The sequence below is a fragment of the Salvelinus namaycush genome, chromosome 3 (assembly GCF_016432855.1).
Source record: "Salvelinus namaycush isolate Seneca chromosome 3, SaNama_1.0, whole genome shotgun sequence".
In the NCBI taxonomy this organism is placed as follows: Eukaryota; Metazoa; Chordata; class Actinopteri; order Salmoniformes; family Salmonidae; genus Salvelinus; species Salvelinus namaycush.
Window position 1 is genome coordinate 63,574,654 of NC_052309.1, and position 21,376 is coordinate 63,596,029.

Genomic DNA, 21,376 nt, shown 5'->3' on the forward strand with positions numbered 1-21,376 from the left:
AATATGGTGGTTTGCTTGAAACATGTTGGTATTACAGATTCCGACAGGGAGAGGTTGAAAATGTCAGTGAAGACATTTGCCAGTTGGTCAGCGCATGCTCGGGAGTGCACATCCTGGTAATCCATCTGGCCCTGCGGCCTTGTGAATGTTGACCTGTTTAAAGGTCTTACTCACATCGGCTGCGGAGAGCGTGATCACACAGTCGTCCAGAAGAGCTGAAGCTCTCATGCATGTTTCAGTGTTACTTACTTTGAAGTGAGCATAGAAATAATTTAGCTTGTCTGTTATGCTCGTGTCACTGGGCAGCTCTTGGCTGTGCTTCCCTTTGTAGTCTGTAATAGTTTGCATGCTCCGACGAGCATCTGAGCCGGTGTAGTACGATTCGATCTTAGTCCTGTATTGACGCGTTGCCTGTTTGATGGTTCATCGGAGGGCATAGCGGGATTTCTTTAAAGCTTCCGGGTTAGAGTCCCCCTCCTTGAAAGCGGCAGCTCTGCCCTTTAGCTCAGTGCGGGTGATGCCTGTAATCCATGGCTTCTGGTTGGGGTATGTACATACGGTCACTGGGGACGACGTCATCGATGCATTTATTGATGAAGCCAGTGACTGATGTGGTGTACTCCTCAATGCCATCGGAAGAATCCTGAACATATTCCAGTCTGTGCTAGCAAAACAGTCCTGTAGCTTAGCATCTGCTTCATCTGACCACTTTTTTTATTGACCGAATCACTGGTGCTTCCTGCTTTAATTTTTGCTTGTAAGCAGGAATCAGAAGGTTAGAATTATGGTCAGATTTGCCAAATGGAGGGCAAGGGAGAGCTTTGTACCTGTCTCTGTGTGTGGAGTAAAGGTGGTCTAGATTTTCTTTTTCTCTGGTTGCACATTTAACATGCTGGTGGAAATTTGGCAAAATGGATTTAAGGTTCCCTGCATTACAGTCCCCGGCCACTAGGAGTACCACATCTGGATGAGCATTTTCCCATTTGCTTATGGCGGTATACAGCTCATTGAGTGCGGTCTTAGTGCCAGCATCGGTCTGTGGGGGTATGTAGACAGCCATGAAAAATACAAGTGATAACTCTCGGTAGACAGTGGAACTGATAGCCAGTCAGTGTGTTTATATTTTGTGGTAAAATGTATCATACATCGTCCAATTAGATGATTAAGCAATGAGGCAGTAAAGGAGTCACAATCCGCCAACAGGCACTGAGAGTTGGCTCGCGCGTGCGAGTGTGTGTGTCCCCAGGGGACATAGCTTCCTCAAACCGCTGCCAGTCTCACCAGCACTATTTCTGTCATGCCACGAGATCATATCACGTCTCAAAGGGAGTTTCTTCTCTCGCCTATTTTTTTTTTTCCTTTCTTTGTTTTCGTTTTCTAATCTAAACAGCTGCAGCCATGGATACCGAACTCCCTATTCTAGTCTGCCTCTGCGCCATTAGAAGTGTATGAGTGCATGGCAGACTATTTTACTGTGAGTCACTGTGGTGGGTCACAGTCATTTTATGATAATGTGTGATGATTCATTTTAAGTTGTAATGTTATTTCTTGAATTTCAACAAAGTGCAGTCAGTGCCACCTTCAATAGTAGTGCGTTTTCCCTCCAGATTAGCAAGTTTTAGTGATTGACAGCCAAACACATTACAGTATAGAACATTTCAATTTGATGTCGGAAGTTTTCATACACCTTAGCCAAATACATTTCAACTCAGTTTTTCACAATTCCTGACATTTAATCCTTGTAAAAATTCCCTGTGTTAGGTCAGTTAGGATCACCACTTTATTTTAAGAATGTGAAATGTCAGAATAATAGTACAGAGAATTATTTATTTCAGCTTTTATTTCGTTCATCACATCCCAGTGGGTCAGAAGTTTACATACACTCAATTAGTATTTGGTAGCATTGCCTTTAAATTGTTTAACTTGGGTCAAACGTTTCGGGTAGCCTTCCACAAGCTTCCCACAATAAGTTGGGTGAATTTTGGCCCATTTGCTCCTGACAGAGCTGGTGTAACTGAGTCAGGTTTGTAGGCCTCCTTGCTCACACACACTTTTTCAGTTCTGCCCACAAATTTTCTATAGGATTGAGGTCAGGGCTTTGTGATGGCCACTCCACTACCTTGAATTTGTTGTCCTTAAGCCATTTTGCCACAACTTTGGAAGTATGCTTGGGGTCATTGTCCATTTGGAAGACCAATTTGCGACCAAGCTTTAACTTCCTGACTGATGTCTTGAGATGTTGCTTCAATATATCCACATCATTTTCCTGCCTCATGATGCCATCTATTTTGTGAAGTGCACCAGTCCCTACTGCAGCAAAGCACCCACACAACATGATGCTGCCACCCCCGTGTTTCATGGTTGGGATGGTGTTCTTGTGCTTGCAAGCCTCACCCTTTTTCCTCCAAACATAACGATGGTCATTATGGCCAAACAGTTCTATTTTTGTTTCATCAGACCAGAGGATATTTCTCCAAAAAGTACGATCTTTGTCCCCATGTGCAGTTACAAACCATAGTCTGGCTTTTTTATGGCGGTTTTGGAGCAGTGGCTTCTTCCTTGCTGAGCAGCCTTTCAGGTTCTGTCGATATAGGAACTTTGTACTTGTTTCATCCAGCATCTTCATAAGGTCCTTTGCTGTTGTTCTGGGATTGATTTGCACTTTTCGCACCAAATACGTTCATCTCTAGGAGACAGAATGCGTCTCCTTCCTGAGCGGTATGACGGCTGCGTGGTCTCATGGTGATTATACTTGCGTACTATTGTTTGTACAGATGAACGTGGTACCTACAGGCGGTTGGAAATTGCTCCCAAGGATGAACCAGACTTGTGGACGTCAACAATTTTTTTTCTGAGGTCTTGGCTGATTTCTTTTAATTTTCCCATGATGTCAAGCAAAAAGGCACTGAGTTTGAAAGTAGGCCTTGAAATACATCCACAGGTACACCTCCAATTGACTCAAATTAAGTAAATCAGAAGCTTCTAAAGCCATGACATAATTTTCTGGAATTTTCCAAGCTGTTTAAAGGCACAGTCAACTTAGTGTACATAAACTTCTGACCCACTGGAATTGTGATACAGTGAATTAGAAGTGAAATAATCTGTAAACAATTGTTGGAAAAATTACTTGTGTCATGCACAAAGTAGATGTCGTAACCGACTTGCCAAAACTATAGTTTGTTAACAAGAAGTTTGTGGAGTGGTTGAAAAACAAGTTTTAACTTCACTAGGGTAGGGGGCAGCATTCGGAATTTTGGATTAAATGCATGCCCAAATTAAACTGCCTGCTTCTCGTGCCCAGAAGATATGATATGCATATAACTGGTAGATTTGGATGGAAAACACTCTAACGTTTCCAAAACTGTTAAAATAGTGTCTGTGAGTATAACAGAACTGATTTTGCAGGCAAAAACCTGAGGAAAATCCATTCAGGAAGTCGTCTTTTTTTTGTGTAGTTTTCTATTCAATGCCATTACAGTATCCATTGACTTAGGACTCTATGCCTTCCACTAGATGTCAACAGTCTTTAGAAATTGTTTCAGGCTTGTATTCTGAAAAATGAAAAAAGTAAGAGCAGTCGGAATGAGTAGACCCTAAAGTGTCACAGAGCTTTTTCATGCGTGAGACCCAGAGAGTGCCTTTCTTGTTTACCTTTTAAATTGACGACGTTATTGTCCGGTTGAAATATTATCGATTATTTCGGCTAAAAACAACCTGAGGAGTGAATATAAACATCGTTTGACATGTTTCTATGAACTTTACAGATACAATTAGGATTTTTTTGTCTTCCTGTTTTGACTGCGTTTGAGCCTGTGGATTACTGAAGAAAACACGCTAACAAAATGGAGGTTTTTGCATATAAAGAGACTTTATCGAACAAAAGGAACATTTATTGAGTAAATGAATGTCTGCTGAGTGCAACCATATGAAGATCATCAAAGGTAAGGGATTCATTTTATCTCTATTTCTGACATGTGTAACTGTTCTACTTGGCTGGCTACTGTTTGTAATGATTTGTCTAGTGGGCTATGTTCTCAAATAATCGTAAGGTATGCTTTCGCGGTAAAGCGTTTTTAATATCTGACACCGTGGTTGGATTCACAAGAAGTTAATCTTTAAACCTATGTAAAATATGTTTTGTTTTCTGAATTTTTATAAAGAGTATTTCTGTATTTGAATTTGGCGCCCAGCAGTTTCACTGGCTGTTGAAGAGGTGGGACGCTACCGTCTCACGTGCCCAAGAGAGGTTAATGACTCCAACCTAAGTGTATGTAAACTTCCGACTTCAACTGTATATTAGTCAGCATTAGACTCGTCTCCTAGCTTATCCACACTCCGGTATGATGAGCAGTATGCCTTGTCCTGGAATCCGAATGAGGAGACGTAACCAGGCAACCATCCACCAAGTTTGGCAGCCCAATATGGGAGGTATGTGTTAAAAGTTGGAGTTTAAATCGGTTGTCTAATTAAAGTTTACAGGAATCTATATTAGTTAGCATCAGACTTCAAACTTATCCACACTCTGGTATGATGAAGAATCCCAATGAAGAGAGAGAGAACGAGTCAACCATGGATGGTTTGGGAGGAGATGTACAATTAGGTTCATAATTATTGATACCCTTGATAGAGATGAGCAACATTACTGTGTAATAATACTGAGCAATGTTGTGTGCTCAGAAAAATTGTTAAATTATATAATTTTATACTAATACAATTGTTCAGAGAAACAGATTTTGTTTAACAAGTATAAATATTGTTTTTTGTTGAGGATGTTCAAAATTATTGGCACCCCTGTTTTCAATACTCTAGGATAACAACAGTGAGCCTTTTTCGAACATGTTTTATGAGATTGCATGTTGGGAGGGAGCTTAGACCCTTCCTCCACACAGAATCATTTCATGTCATGTGACCATAGCACCGGTTCCAATGAATGTGTCAATGCCATTTATGAAACTCCAGATGGTCAGATGACATAAAAATAGAGTTATTTGGCGCCCAAAAATGGAAGCATATGCAGAAAAGTACCTCATACCTACGCTATACCTCAAACCTGTGGTTTGAATTGAAGAGAGCAGTCCATATGAGCAGACAAAGGAGATCAAGGGTCTGGAAGATTCTGATTGGAGGAATGATCTAAGATACCTCCCAACGTGTTCTCAAATCTCTTTCTCTGAGCAATTGTATGAGTATAAAATAATATAATATACCCATTTTTTTTTTTTTTAGCATACAATATAATGTAGCTCATCAGGTGCTTCTACACCTGCATTGCTTGCTGTTTGGGGTTTTAGGCAGGGTTTCTGTACAGCACTTTGAGATATCAGCTGATGTAAGAAGGGCTTTATAAATACATTTGATTTGAATTTGATATTTAGATTATTTGCTGTTTTTTATATACAGACTTTTTTGCTCATCTTTATCAAGGGTGACAATTTTGGACTGTATTGGCCAACACCTTTTTGATTTGAGGATTAGAGGAGAAGTGGTTTATGGTCAGTTGCCTAAAGCCACAGGTCTGTGGTGTCTTCCTTGGTTTCACAGGTGTGGGCTGAAGTCGTGACTCACTTCACAGCTCACACCTCCCTTTGTAGCACGAGTTCTGGTAAATACCGACTAATAACACACATTCGGTGGAAGCGGCAGACTGGCGGGATTTTAAAGACCATTATTGGGCCAAGGATAATGAGTAGTACTTGACCTCAAAAGATGAATAAATCCCCTATAAGAGACTGAGGTTTACAAACCCAGATGCTATTTCCTGACCTTGTGAAAGTTTTTAACCTCAATCATAACCCAAACTTTTAGCATGTGAATTAATGAGTCAAATGAGCTGCGCTAACTTAGACTTAAAAATGAATTAAAATGTTACTCATGCAATAGCGTAAGACTATTTCCTTAAATGTAATAGTTAATTGTTAATCAAAACTGACATTTAATACCATAACTTTTCTTTAGTGATTAGCAATATTCTGCCAAATGTTGACATTCTGCCCTAATTCAGAGTGTCAGACCCGTCCAAATTGTCATATTCTAGGATGTAGTTCTCAGACAGATCTACCATAGCATTTATGGCCCCTTCATGAACTTCCACAGTAATAATCCCCTGTGAATCAGATGAGATATTTCTGTTTTAGCCAGCGGTGCTTAAAAATCAGACCTATGATAATGTAGGTGTATATGGTGAATCAGAACACTTAAAATCTTGACACCTGTGGATTAACCATGATGTTTTGATATAGGTCTGTTTCAATCTCAAGTCAGTGAATCATATACTATAAAATATGATTCACCTCCATTTTTCTATTTCAGGTGCAGGGTGTGTCATTCTGTTTACCCGTCTGGCTCCATTAGACATAAATCCTCTGATTCTCACTGAGCTCAACTGGCCCTCAGTCAAACCTCACCATTTAGACATGATCAGACTACACCTGGCTGTAACCTGACATGAACCCCACAGCAATAGGCTACATGCATGTACAGTGCCTTCAGAAAGTATTCACACCTCTTTTACTTTATCCACATTTTGCTGTGTTACAGCCCGAATTGTTAAAATGTAGATGTTTTGTCACTGGCCTACACACAATACCCCATAATGTCAAAGTGGAATTATGTTTTTCAATTTTTTTTTACAAATTAATAAAAAATGAAAAGCTCAAATGTCTGCTACTGGTAAAATAGCGCCGACGAATAGGGCTGCCGTGCTTCTAGCTCTTAGGAAACTTTGCAGTATTCATTTTTTTTTGTGTGTTATTTCTTACGTTATTAGCCCAGGAATTTTAGGGTGTTATTACATACCACCGGGAAGAACTTTTGGATATCAGGGCGACGGTAACTCACCAGCATTACCAGCATTACGACCAGGAATATGACTTTACCGAATCGGATCCTTTGTTCATACCCCCCATGGCAATTGAACTGATTCCGAACGCTCTTTCAAAACACCACCGGAGGCGAGCACACCACCCACTGCTTCAGAGTATATTACTCACTAATGTTCAGTCTCTGGATAATAAAGTTGACTAGATCAGGCCGAGGATTTACTTCCAGAGAGACACCGGGGATTGTAAAATACTCTGTTTCACGGGACTGGGATATGTTCCGGGTAGCCTCCGAGAACAATATAGACGAATGCACTGATACGGTGACTGAGTTTATCAGGAAGTGTATAGGAGATGTTAAACCTACTAATTAAACCTACTCTAACCAGAAACCGTGGCTAGATGGCAGCATTCGCGCAAAACTGAAAGCACGAACCATCGCATTTAACCATGGCAAGGTGACTGAGAATATGGCCGAATACAAACAGTGTAGTTATTCCCTCCGTAAGGCATTCAAACAGGCAAAACGTCAGAATAGAGACAAAGTGGAGTTGCAATTCAACGGCTCAGACACGAGATGTATGTGGCAGGGTCTACAGACAATCACGAACTACAAAGAGAAAATCAGCCACGTAGCGGACACCGACTTCTTGCTTCCGGACAAACTAAACACCTTCGCCCCCGCTTTGAGGATAACACAGTGCCACCGACACGGCCACTACCAAGGACTGTGGGCTCTCCTTCTCCGTGGTCGACGTGAGTAAGACATGTAAGCATGTTAACCCTTGCAGGGCTGCCGTCCAGGACGGCATCCCTAGCCGCGTCCACAGAGCATGCGCAGACCAGCTGGCTGGAGTTTTCACAGACATATTCAATCTCTCCCTATCCCAGTCTGTTGTCCCCACATGCTTCAAGATGCCCACCATTGGTCCTGTACTCAAGAAAGCAAAGGTAACTGAACTAAATGGCTATTGCCCTGTAGCACTCACTTCTGTCATCATGAAGTGCTTTGAGAGACTATTCAAGGATCATATCATCTTCACCTTACCTGACACCCTAGACCCACTTCAATTTGCTTACTACCCCAATAGATTCACAGACGATGCAATCGACATCACACTGCACATTGTCCTATCCCATCTGGACAAGAGGAATGCCTATGTAAGAATGCTTTTCATTGACTATTGAAGAAGGTTAAACCAAGGCCTTATACCTTTTAAAGCGTTTCCTTTCCAATACTAATGTATGTTTGATAATTATATAGACCTGATTGAAGAAATTGACAAACACTATAGCTCAGCATTCAACAACATAGTACCCTCCAAGCTCATCATTAAGCTTGATGCCCTGGGTTGAACCTCATCCTGTGCAACTGGGTCCTGTACTTGCTGACGGGCCGCCCCCAGGGGGTGATGGTAGGAAACAACACCTCCACTTTGCTGATCCTCAACACTGGGGCTCCACAAGGATGTGTGCTCAGCACCTTCCTGTACTCCCTGTTCACCCATGACTGCGTGGCCACACATGTTTCCAACCCGTTCATCAAGTTTGAAGACGACACAACAGTAGTAGGCCTGATTACCAACAATGACGAGACAGCCTACAGGGAGGAGGTGAGGGCCCTGGGAGTGTAGTGCCAGGAAAATAACCTCTCACCCAACGTCAACAAAACAAAGGAGATGATCATGTACTTCAGGAAACAGCAGAGGGAGCACCCCCCTATCCACATCGACGGGACCACAGTGGAGAAGGTGGAAAGCTTCAAGTTCCTCTGCGTACACATTACTGACAAACTGAAATGGTCCACCCGCACAGACAGTGTGGTGAAGAAGGTGCAACATCGCCTCCTCAACCTCAGGAGGCTGAAGAAATTTGGCTTGGCACCTAAAACCCTGACAAACTTTAACAGATGCACAATTGAGAGCATCCTGTCGTGCTATATCACCGCCTGATACGGCAACTGCACCGCCTGCAACCGCAGGGCTCTCCAGAGGGTGGTGCGGTCTGCCCAACCCATCACCGGGGTTAAACTACATGCCCTCCAGTACACCTACAGCACCTGATATTACAGAAAGGCCAGTACAGGTGCATCAAAGCTGGGACCGAGAGATAGAAGCTGTTTTTCAATCTCAAGGCCGTCAGACTGTTAAATAGCCATCATTAGCACATTAGAGGCTGCTGCCCTATAAACATAGACTTGAAATCACTGGCCACTTTAATAATGGAACACTAGTCACTTTAATAATGTTTACATATTTTGCATTACTCATCTCATATGTATGTAGTGTATTCTACCCTATTCTACTGTATTTTAGTCTATGCCGCTCTGACATTGCTCGTCCAAATATTTATATATTCTTAATTCCTTTACTTTAGATTGTGTGTTGTTCGATATTACTTGTTAGATATTACTGTTAGATATTACTGCACTGTTGGAGCTAGAAACACATGCATTTCACTACACCCGCAATAACATCTGCTAAACACGTGTGTGTGACAAATAAAATTTGATTTGATTTGAGTCAATAAGTATTCAACCCCTTTGTTGTGGCAAGACTAAATAAGTTCAGGAGTAAAAATATGCTTAACATAATAAGTTGCATCACTCTGTATTTCATTTTTAAAGAAATTTGCACAAAAATCTAAAAACTGATTTTCACTTTGTCATTATGGGGTATTTTTTGTGTAGATAGGTGAGGGAAACAATTATAGTATGTAATCAATTTTGAATTCAGGTTGTAACACAGCAAAACATGGAATATGTCAAGGGGTGTGAACACTTTTTGACGGCACTAAGGAAATAAATTCAAACTGAAAGTGGCAAAGGAAACAGTAGGGAAAACTGCTTTACCTCACCGCTTGTGAATCCACTATGCGTCTATTCTGTCTATTCGGCGAATATTGTTCTGATTACGTTATTGTGGAATGCATTTTTATGGCGGGGGTTGAAACAGAATTCATAAGAGCTCAAAGTACTGTGTTCTAACAGGCGAGCCCTGCTGAAACCCGTTTACTTATCCTCATTGAAGACAGTCATTTAATATAGCTTAACTACATTTTGAGAAGTTACATCTGACTTGTTTTTAGGGCTTTCCTTTATCGATTATTAGGCTATAGGCCAGCCGTCCACTCCCGGATAGCGCAGCAGTCTAGGGCACTGCATCTCATTGCTAGAGGTGTCAATACAGACCCTGGTTCGATTCCAGGCTGTATCACTACTGGCCATTGATTGGGAGTCCCATAGGGCGGCGCACAATTGGCCGAGCGTCGTCCGGGTTAGAGTTTGGCCGGGGGCAGCCGTCATTGTAAATAAGAATTTGTTCTTAACTGACTTCCCTAGTTAAATAAAAATAAATGTAAAAAAATGTCCTGAGCATGTTTAACCCAAATCTCAACTTTCACACACTGACAGACAGTGCATCACGATGCTACAGAATGAGCACACAGAGTAGCAATATTTAAAAGTATTAAAAAATGTGTATTTACTTGACAGCAACAGTATGCATTATTTTCAAATAAATATATAACCTTGATAGATAAAATCATAAATGCCTTATATTGCAGTTTGACATTGCACATTACATAATTGTAGAATGGTAGGCTATCAAAATCAAGTACAGTATGTAAATCAGTTCTGCAAGTTCAAATTCATGTTCTGTTGGCCCACAGAAGGCTATCAGAGTTGTGTTCCAGAATGAACTGTAGGGTGAACAGGAGCTCTTTTCGAACCACTTCCCAGGCGCAGTAACTGAAATTCTGTGAAAATAAAAATGAACTGTTCGGGAAATGTAGGCTAATATTCATAGAGATATTATCAAAACAGTGATTTCCATTATAGTGTATTTGCTTGTACCCTACTTTTTCTTTAAGGACAGCTGCGATGTTCCCAAAATATGTCGTCAGCACCTTTGCCCTGACTAGATAATCACATGTATCCACGCTCCCCATCATCTGACATAAGAAGAAAATAATTCAAATGTCAACATACCACATTTAAACAGTTAAGCTATCTGTACTGGTATAGGTAGGTACTCACACATTTGCTCTCTTCAATCTGGCGGTATAGAATATTCTGAAAATTCTCCAACTTCTGTTGGTCCCACTTAGTAGGCATGTCGTCAGCTCCAAACAATGTGTCGATGTTCTTCAATGTCTCATAAATAGCCGTAGCACCACTGCTGCTCAACTGAAACGGAAAACAACAAAAATTTCTAAAAACATCAATGGCAGTTTTCTACTTTCTAACCCTAGCATTTGCGAATACTATTTCATGCTGTAAAGAACACTTGGATATGCGCCCATGCACTTACCAGTGGCGCGCCGGAGGTTGTGAAAGCAGTGGCTGGGAATGCCATGAAGACATTCTCCTGCAGACACTCCAGAGGAAAATTACCCCCCTAAAAGAAATAGAAAACACTGAAGTCAGGTTGAGCTATTCAGTTAATAAACATAGTTGGATAATACTTCTCAAGTCAAAAGTAATTTAAAAAATGTACCATGTCTCTCAGTAGGTTGTGGGTTACTCGCACCAGCTGTCCTTGTAGCTGGCAGGGCATGGAGCAAACTTGCGCAAGGCAGAGGAAAGTGCTCATCCAAGTGATAGTCTGAAGTGCCATTCTTGGGGTAGCTAGATGACCTGTAACAGAGTATCATTGTTAGTTGAATATAATCCTGAAAATGATTCATTCGTTGAAACCTGAAGCAATGATCAAATGATATATTGACTCACCTGTTGCCAGGACAGTACACATTTCCTCCAGAGTCAGAATTTGTTTTCTGATCCCATATCTGCGGCTTAACTTAAATTGTGAGAATTTAAAGGATGAACAAAAAGTGAAAGGGGGTCTCACTAGGTGTAGAAAATGAATGAATTTGAGAAAGTTTGGCCTAGTGAAAACCGCAATAGGACTACCGGATTTCCCTTTTCGTATCCTCCACTTCTCTCTCATCATGTGCCTAATGTGTCCTCAGTAGGCTAGGTCTAAACAATGTAAGTCACCTGGCTTTGCGAAGGCTCAAACATTGCTAAAACATAGAGAGAGAGAGAATATCGACCCTGAACTATACAATCTAAAAAGAAAAGGTTCCTTGAGTATCCTTTAGGGGTTCTTCAGATTGAAACTGTGGTGAAACCCCTATAAAAATGGTTCTTCAAAGAAACCCTTATAATGGATCCTCAAAGAACCTTTTGAACAACCTTTTGGGGTAAATTTTTTAACTACCCCCCCCCCTATTATTATTAATACAAATTATAATTTGCATAACAATAACAACAATTACACCATATTTTAGTTCTCTTTGTTTATTATGATTTTAGAGGCAAAGCAGAATAAAAAAATCTAAATATGAGGTAATCTCCCAGCAGGACCCCAAGTCCAATGGGTGTGTCCTCTGACGTGTTGATGTTCTCCGTATCCATAGCCAGAATGATTTTGCAGAGCATGGTGATCGAACAGGTTTCCCGTTTTATTCATCAGAGGTATAGGGAGGGTGAAGTCCGTGAATCCACAAAACAGTAGATATGCAGATGATTAACAGAACGTGCACACGACAGAATTCATACCTTGGTTTTTGTGATGAAAATGAATGAGGGGGAAAAAAACGTTGGCAATGGTTTTCATAAACATACCTTTGGGTTATTAATTGAAGAGGTAGAGGGGGAGGATGGTCAATGTGATTACCTTGTATGCCTCCTCGTTTGTATACCTGCAGACATAAACCCAAAAGTGAGCAGTTCAGTCATCTGAACCCAATACAGCTAGCCTTCAACATATTCTTATAGCCTACATAGTCTTACCTCTTTGTTGATTGATATCCATTGAATTGTGTCCATTTTATTTATTTTTTATTAAAGATTTGCACAAAAATTCAAAGATAGATGGTGTCATCATAAAACAAAATCAATTTAGATCAAACAAGGGACAAACCTTACCTTAAATGAGGAGATCTTTACATGTTTCAATTAAGCGTCTGCACCTGCTGTCCTTTCCAATTCAAATCCAAATGTTTCAGTTGGGCAGTTAGGTTCCTCCTATAGGGTTCTTGGAAGAACTTTTTGGGGGTCATTTTCAGTGACAATAATCCGTAAGCTTATTCTAAGAACTTTGAGGTTCTGAGAAAGAACCCTTGTTGAACCCTTAATTTTTAGAGTGTACAATGAATGCTGTAGACCTCTATATGTCTTTATCATCTAAATAATCCGTTAACATAAAAATGCTAATATCTTGTCATTACTTATCTGATTAAACCAATTTGCCAATGTGTTGTGATAACCTTAGCGTAGGTTTGTCAGAAAATGACGTCAAATATTTCAAACGGCCTAATAGACATACTACAATATGCGATCCTCCTGGACATGCTACGTTAAAGGGACCATCTGCGGTTGGTACTTACAATTTGGGACTTTTAAATGAATTATATATAGCTATTGATTCTTGAAGAATAGACATATATATAACTTATAAACGCCTCATAGTTCAACTGTCGCACCCCATCAGAACCCAAATTCTAAGCTTTATTTACTCCGTTGTTTGTAAATAATTTAGCTAATTGTAAGCAAATACTTTAAATCCTCAAAATGTGGTTAAAACTGTAGTCTCATTTTGATTTCATTGATGGTCCGACACTTGCATCCTGATCTCTCTATGAATTTGACAGTTGCTACTTTTCTTCAACCCCATCCCTTTGCTATTTACCAAAACAGTGGCGGGGTAAGGCTTAGTTGTTGTTTGATTTGCAGGTTTCCCCTTCTAAAAAAGTACGACTATAAACAAATGAATGCATGAAAGAATGACTCAATGAATACAGTTGAAGTCGGAAGTTTACATAAACTTAGGTTGGAATCATTAAAACTCGTTTTTCAACCACTCCACAAATTTCTTGTTAACAAACTATAGTTTTGGCAGGTCGGTTAGGTCATCTACTTTGTGCATGACACAAGTCATTTTTCCAACAGTTGTTTACAGTCAGATTATTTCACTTATAATTCACTGTATCACAATTCCAGTGGGTCAGAAGTTTATTTACACTAAGTTGACTGTGCCTTTAAACAACTTGGAAAATTCAAGAAAATTATGTCATGGCTTTAGAAGCTTCTGATAGGCTAATTGACATAATTTGAGTCAATTGGAGGTGTACCTGTGGATGTATTTCAAGGCCTACCTTCAAACTCAGTGCCTCTGTGCTTGACATCATGGGTAAATCTGCCAAGACCTCTGAAAACAATTGTAGACCTCCACAAGTCTGGTTCATCCTTTGGAGCAATTTCCAAATACCTGAAGGTACCACGTTCATCTGTACAAACAATAGTACGCAAGTATAATCACCATGGGACCACGCAGCCGTCATACCACTCAGGAAGGAGACGTGTTCTGTCTCCTAGAGATGAAAGTACTTTGGTGCGAAAAGTGCAAATCAATCCCAGAAAAACAGCAAAGGACCTTGTGAAGATGCTGGAGGAAACAGGTACAAAAGTATCTATATCCACAGTAAACGAGTCCTATATCGACATAACCTGAAAGGCCGCTCGGCAAGGAAAAAGCCACTGGTACAAAACTGCTATAAAAAAGCCAGATTACGGTTTGCAACTGCACACGGGGACAAAGATCGTACTTTTTGGAGAAATGTCCTCTGGTCTGATGAAACAAAAATAGGACAGTTTGGCCATAATGACCATCGTTATGTTTGGAGGAAAAGGGGGAGGCTTGCCAGCCGAAGAACACCATTCCAACTGTGAGACACGGGGGTGGCAGCATCATTTTGTGGGAGTGCTTTGCTGCAGGAGGGACTGGTGCACTTCACAAAATAGATGGCATCATGAGGCAGGAAAATGATGTGGATATATTGAAGCAGCATCTCAAGACGTCAGTCAGGAAGATAAAGCTTGGTCGCAATTGGGTCTTCCAAATGGACAATGACCCCAAGCATACTTCCAAAGTTGTGGCAAAATGGCTTAAGAACAACAAAGTTTAGGTAGTGGAGTGGCCATCACAAAGCCCTGACCTCAATCCAATAGAAGATTTGTGGGCAGAACTGAAAAAGTGTGTGCGAGCAAGGAGGCCTACAAAACTGACTCAGTTACACCAGCTCTATCAAGATGAATGGGCCAAAATTCACCAAACTTATAGTGGGAATCTTGTGGAAGGCTACCCAAAACGTTTGACCCAAGTTAAACAATTGAAAGGCAATGCTACCAAATACTAATTGAGTGTATGTAAACTTCTGGCCCACTTGAAATGTGATGAAAGAAGTAATAGCTAAAATAAATACTTCTCTCTACTATTATTATGACATTTCACATTCTTAAAATAAAGTGGTGATCCCAACTGACCTAACACAGGGAATTTTTACTCTGATTAAATGTCAGGAATTGTGAAAAACTGAGTTTAAATGTATTTGGATAAGGTGTATGTAAACACCGACTTCAACTGTATATGCATATGAAAACAAGATTCATGTCACGCCCTGACCGTAGAGAGCTTTTTATGTCACTTTTGGTTTGGTCAGGGTGTGATTTGGGTGGGCATTCTATGTTCCTTTTTCTATGTTTTGTATTTTTTTGTGTTTGGCCGGGTGTGGTTCTCAATCAGAGGCAGCTGTCTATCGTTGTCTCTGATTGAGAACCATACTTAGGTAGCTTTTCCCCACCGATGCTTTGTTCCGATTATTCTTCATGCAACGATGACCGTGACAATTCATGTATTTTTTATTCAATGTTATTGTGAATAAATAAAATAATATCAGTCAACCAGTATCTCTCTCTCTCTCTGTGAGATGATGATTTACATTTTTGTCATTTAGCAGACGCTCTTAGCCAGAGCGACTTACAGTGGTGAGTGCATACAGTTTTACTATGTTTTTACTGGTCCCCCGTGGAAGTTGAACCCACAGCATTGGCATTGGAAGCACCATGCTCTACCAGCTGAGCCACAGAACTTAATATGATCACTTTATGTTTGCATCTTCTGCATCCCATTCATGTCTATACAGTTGAATTAAACCGTTGATAATAACTGATGATTTAATAGAAATTAACCATTTTATGAGATCTGTATCTGAATAATCAGGCTAACATTAACATTTGAATAGTTTGTCGTTGGGAGAGACTAGCAGGCCTATATGAATGAACCAATTTGCCAATGTGTTGTGATAACATAATCGTGGGTTTATTAGAAAATGACCTTAATCATAATTCCTTATAAAGGAATAAATACATAGCCTTCACATATAAATATCAGTCAACCCATGTTTATAAATAAATAATTCAGTCAGTAAAAAGATAAGCTATCAATCAATTAGCCAGTCTCAGAAACATGTCACATGTCTCCAATGATGATTATGTGGTTCTCCAAAAGACCGCTTCTTCCTCACGTCTTGACTCTGCTGTCGAGAAATTTATTGAACTGCACCAGGTTGTCGGGAACCTCCACTCGCGTGATCTCCCATACACATGCGCTGTGTTCCTGGATAGCATACAATGTGTATATATATACATTTTTTCAGTCACCTCAATCACAGCAGGTGCTGCGTCAACGCATCCTACGACAGCACAACGGCGCTTGGAAGTTCCCAGTTTCCTGTGTGATTTGTGGCAGCGAAATGCATCCTATTTGTGGTGATGTAGAACTTTTGCTCAGACTAATTTAGCCTCTATTCGAGGGCATTTGATATTGGACCCACCCAGTGGCGACCGGTTATCAGTGCAGGTGGGGAAGAACTCCATCTGTTTTGAGCCCCATCTGTTTTAACTACAACAGCAAAAAAAGTTTTTAAAAATGTAACCTTTTTTTGTTGTTGCCTGTTTTGCATGTTATTTTGGCATTAATACGTGTCACATATCAGTTTGTAAACAATATAAAAAATAAGTAATTATTGAGTTAATAAAGCTGCATACAAACATGGTCTCTTTTTTTGCTTTCTTGAGTAAGGCAGCTCCAAAATGCAGGTGTTTCAGCCTAGCTCAGTGCGTTCTGTGGTGGTGGGGCAGTCAGCGGAAAATACAGAGCTGTAAATAAGAATTTGTTATAAATTGACTTGCCTAGTTAAATAAAGGTTAAATATATATATATAATAATATTTTAAAAAAGACAATAGCTGTAGGATCAACAGAGGCATTCGGGGCAGTAAGAGGGACAGAAATTCGGTTACTTACATTTTGTCTTTCAACGCCCCTGGGATAATGTACATTTGGTGAAGAATTATGACAACTAAGCGAAACAATGGTGGGGATTAAATGAGCTGGGCTAGCTTTAGTGAATTCACACTGCACCTGTTATTCGGCTCTATTCGGCTAATATTGTTCCGATTACGTTATTGACTGTGGAAAGCAATTTCATAGAGGGGGTTGGAACCAAAGAATTGGGAATTATAATAATGTAATAGGATGTCCATGGTCGGAACGGAAATCGTATTGGAGCGCAGAGTAGGTACAACAAAACAGACCCGCCCTGTCCAGTGCTAAAACACACTTAATTGACAAAAAGATTTTGAATAATAACTACATTTTGAGAAGATACAGTTGACTTGTTTTTATGGCTTTCCTTAATGGATTAGTAGGCTATAGGACTAATTGTACTGACATCCATATGACCTGAGCATGTTTAATACAAATATGAATGTTCACACATTGACAGACTGGGCTACAGAATGAGCACACAAATTAACAATATTTAAAAGTATATAAATGTTTATTAACTTAACATTTAACGAGGAGCAACAATGGGCACGCTTTTCAAATAGATAAATAAATACATCCATGAATAGGCATACATAAATAAATAACCTTGATAAATAAATAAATACATGAATAATACTGCTGTTTGACATTGCACATTATATGATTGTAGAACAGTAGGCTTTTAAAATCAAGCACAATTGTAAAACACAATTGTAAAAAAGTGCAAGTTCAAAGTTCAAATTCATGTTCTGTTGGCCCACAGAAGGCTATCAGAGTTGTGTTCCAGAATGAACTGTAGGGTGAACAGGAGCTCTTTTCGAACCACTTCCCAGGCGCAGTAACTGAAATTCTGTGAAAATAAAAATGAACTGTTAGGGCAATGTAGGGTAATATTGTCCAATGTACAGATATTATCAAAACAATGTGTCTATTTGTGTTTAAGCTATAGTCTACCTTTTCTTTTAGGACTGTTGCAATGTTCCCAAAGTACGTATTCAGTCCTTCTGCCCTGATGAGATAATCCCTTGTATCCACACTGCTCATCATCTGCCAGAAAGAAAAAGGCAGGCGATGAATAATAATAAAAATGCCACAATACCACAATTAAACAGTTAAGCGATGTGTGTTGGCATAGTAACTCACACATTTGCTCTCTTCAATCTGGCGGTATACAATATTCTGAAAATTCTCCAACTTCTGTTGGTCCCACTTAGTAGGCAGGTCGTCAGCTCCAAACAATGTGTCGATGTTCTTCAATGTCTCATAAATAGCCTTAGCACCACTGCTGCTCAACTGAAACGGACAACAACAATAATTTCAAATAACATAAATGGTAGTATAAAGTTTTCTACTTTCTAATCCTAACGGTTGCAAATAGTCTGTCATGCTGGAAAGAACACTTGGATATGCTCGCTTGCCCTTACCTGTGGCGCGCCGGAGGTTGCAAATGCGGTGGCTGGGAATGCCATGAAGACATTCTCCTGCAGACACTCCAGAGGAAAATGTCCCCCCTGAAAGAAAGAGAAAACACAGCATTCACGTTGAGCTATTCAGTTAAACATAGTTGGATAATACTTCTCAAGACAAAAGTAATTAAAAAATGTACCATGTCTCTCAGTAGGTTGTGGGTTATTCGCACCAGCTGTCCTTGTAGCTGGCAAGGCATGGGCATGGAGCAAACTTGCGCGAGGCAGAGGAAGGCGCTCATCCAAGTGATAGTCTGAAGTGCCATTCTTATTGTAGTTAGATGATCTGCAGCAGAAGATCATTGTTAGTTGAATATAATCCTGAAAATAATTCATTAATTGAATCCTGAAGCAATTATCAAATGATAGCATGTTGCAACTCACCTGTTGCCAGTATGCTGCAAATTTCCTCCAGTCAGAATGTGGTTTGTGTTCTGATCCCATATCTGCGGATTCATTTAAATAGTGATGGTTGAAAGGATGTACAAAAAGTGAAAGGGTGTCTCGCTAAATTAGGAGTTAAAATGAATGAATTTGGGAAAGTTTTGCCGAGTGAACCGCAAGACCGGATCTCTCTTTTCGTGTGCTCCACTTCCCTCTCATCGTGTTTCGAGTGGTCCTACATAGGAGGCACTTGGTCTACGTAGGTTTAATAAATGTAACTCATAGCTGGCCTTGTGCACGCTCAAATATTTCTAAGACAGGGAGAAGGAGAGAGAGAGAGACAGAGAGAGAATATCAACCCCTTAACTTTACAATGAATGCTATTGACCTCTTTATTTGCTTGTTTGTTTGTTTCTCTCTCTCTCTCTCTCTCTCTCTCTCTCTCTCTCTCTCTCTCTCTCTCTCTCTCTCTCTGTGTGTGTGTTTGTTTGTGTCTGCGTGCGTGCGTACGTGTGTCTGTGAGAGGGAGGGAGTGAGAGATGATGATTTAATATGATATCGTTCTGTTTGGATCTTCTGTCTTTAATCCCATTCATGTCTATATATTTGAATTAAACTCTTGATAATAACTGATGATTAAATATAAATTAAGCAGCATTTTATGACGTCCGTATCTGAATAATGAGGCTAACATTAACATTTTACTATTTTTTCCTTACGAAAGACTAGCAGGGATATTCTGTCACGTTCTGACCTTTATTTCCTTTGTTTTGTCTTTATTTAGTATGGTCAGGGCGTGAGTTGAGGTGGGCAGTCTATGTTTGTATTTCTATGTTTTCCTATTTCTGTGTTTGGCCTGATATGGTTCTCAATCAGAGGCAGGTGCTTTGTGTTGTCTCTGATTGGGAACCATATTTAGGTAGCCTGTTTTGTGTTGGGTTTTGTGGGTGGTTGTCTTCAGTCTTTGTGTGTCTGCACCAGATAGAACTGTTTCGGTTTCGTTTATGTTCACCTTTATTGTTTTGTATTTATTAGTGTTCAGTTTATGTTTGATAATAAACGTGATGGACACTTACCACGCTGCGCATTGGTCCTCTGATCCTTCTAACTTCTCCTCCTCAGACGAGGAGGAAGACGACAGCCGTTACATATTCCTATAAATAAACCAATGTGCCAATGTGTTGTGATAACGTTATCGTAGGTTTATTAGAAAAAAAACTAAATCCTAATTCCTCATAATACTACTTTTCATCGTCTTGGATATGCTTAGCTAAAGGGGACATTTCTGCGATTGCTACATCCCATTTTGACTTTTAAATTAATGATACACAGGCTACCTATTGACTCTTGAAGAATATATCACTTTTAAATGCCTCATGAGCTTCGTTCACCTGTCTTACATCAACAGAACCCAAAATGTACTTTTATTATGACATTGTTTGAAACAATATACATCTAAACAAACACTGTATAGCTTCAAAATGAAGGTAAAATTATCATTTTGATCTCTTGGATGGTCATTACTTGAATCAATAGCTCTCTGACAGTGGTTACTTTTCTCGAATCCTATCACTCAGCTATTTACCAAAATATTGGTTGAGTGACCACTATGTTGTTGTTTTGAACTGTATATTGCCTATAAACCAAAGAATGCATGAAAGACTGAATGGATGAATGCATGGATGACTGAATATGTAAATAAATACAAACAATATGATAATGGATGCATGTTTTTTTCATTTAATTTAATATAAATAAATAACAGAATAAATAAATACATAGCCTTCACATGTACATAAATCAGTCAGTTAGTAAATATATAATCCATCAATCTATTAGCCAGCCTCAGGTACATGTCACATGTCTCTGATGATTATTATGTGGTTGTCCAACAGACCGCTTCTTCCTCACTCGACATTGCACCGCTTGACTCTGCTGTCGAGGAATTTTTAAAACTGCATCAGTTTGTAGCGAACTTCCGCTGTGCGCTGTGTTCCTGGAGGGCAAACAAGATGTGCATTTCTTTTCAGTCAACTCAACCACAGCAGGTGCTGCGCCAACGCATCCGACGACAAAAACGGCGCTTGGAAGTTCCAAGTTTCACATGTGAGTTGTTGCAGCAAAATTCATCCGATTTGTGGTGATCGAAATATGTTTTCAGAGACGCGTTGCCTGAAGTAACCGACCCTCCATCTCCAGAGGATGCCCCAACACCACACCCGACCTGGAGACAATATAAAATGGTGGTCAGTGAATTAGTTCTGTTTTAAGAAAAGTTCTGAAAATGTTATACAAATATCATTTAGATTAAATCACAATTTAAAGACCTGTGCCAATTATTGTCTGCCCCCCAAATATAGCTTCGGCTACACCACGAGGGATCACACTTACGCATCCCTCTAATTTCTTAACTTAACTAGGCCATCTGTTTTTGAACAGGTTCAGTGTTTCCTTGTTCCACGTGACAGGAGTCAGGTCGTTAAACTTCTTATGGATCAAATCCCTTTAGTGGGATCGATTTGACAACATCTGGT

General features: G+C 39.9%; 2 protein-coding genes across 2 annotated transcripts; both read right to left on the reverse strand.

Moving 5' to 3' along the window:
• Positions 1-10,466: 10,466 nt before the first annotated feature.
• On the reverse strand, positions 10,467-11,434 carry LOC120044472 (interferon alpha-1-like). Its single transcript, XM_038989127.1, has 5 exons — positions 11,315-11,434; positions 11,129-11,215; positions 10,855-11,004; positions 10,677-10,769; positions 10,467-10,574 (listed from the first exon to the last, which is right to left on the reverse strand). The coding sequence occupies exons 1-5, from the start codon at positions 11,432-11,434 to the stop codon at positions 10,467-10,469; spliced, it is 558 nt and encodes a 185-aa protein (XP_038845055.1).
• A 6,300-nt stretch (positions 11,435-17,734) lies between these two features.
• On the reverse strand, positions 17,735-18,724 carry LOC120044471 (interferon beta-like). Its single transcript, XM_038989126.1, has 5 exons — positions 18,599-18,724; positions 18,417-18,503; positions 18,136-18,285; positions 17,947-18,039; positions 17,735-17,842 (listed from the first exon to the last, which is right to left on the reverse strand). The coding sequence occupies exons 1-5, from the start codon at positions 18,722-18,724 to the stop codon at positions 17,735-17,737; spliced, it is 564 nt and encodes a 187-aa protein (XP_038845054.1).
• Between the last annotated feature and the right edge of the window lie 2,652 nt (positions 18,725-21,376).

What these genes read in the sequence shown, in the direction of transcription:
- LOC120044471 (XM_038989126.1), bottom strand. Translation starts at nt 18,724, where the DNA reads ATGGCACTTCAGACTATCACTTGGATGAGCGCCTTCCTCTGCCTCGCG. An exon ending in CAACCTCCGGCGCGCCACAG is followed by an intron (nt 18,286 to 18,416) that starts GTAAGGGCAAGC and finishes TGTCCGTTTCAG; the next exon opens with TTGAGCAGCAGTGGTGCTAA. An exon ending in CAACAGTCCTAAAAGAAAAG is followed by an intron (nt 17,843 to 17,946) that starts GTAGACTATAGC and finishes TTATTTTCACAG; the next exon opens with AATTTCAGTTACTGCGCCTG.
- LOC120044472 (XM_038989127.1), bottom strand. Translation starts at nt 11,434, where the DNA reads ATGGCACTTCAGACTATCACTTGGATGAGCACTTTCCTCTGCCTTGCG. An exon ending in CAACCTCCGGCGCGCCACTG is followed by an intron (nt 11,005 to 11,128) that starts GTAAGTGCATGG and finishes TTTCCGTTTCAG; the next exon opens with TTGAGCAGCAGTGGTGCTAC. An exon ending in CAGCTGTCCTTAAAGAAAAA is followed by an intron (nt 10,575 to 10,676) that starts GTAGGGTACAAG and finishes TTATTTTCACAG; the next exon opens with AATTTCAGTTACTGCGCCTG.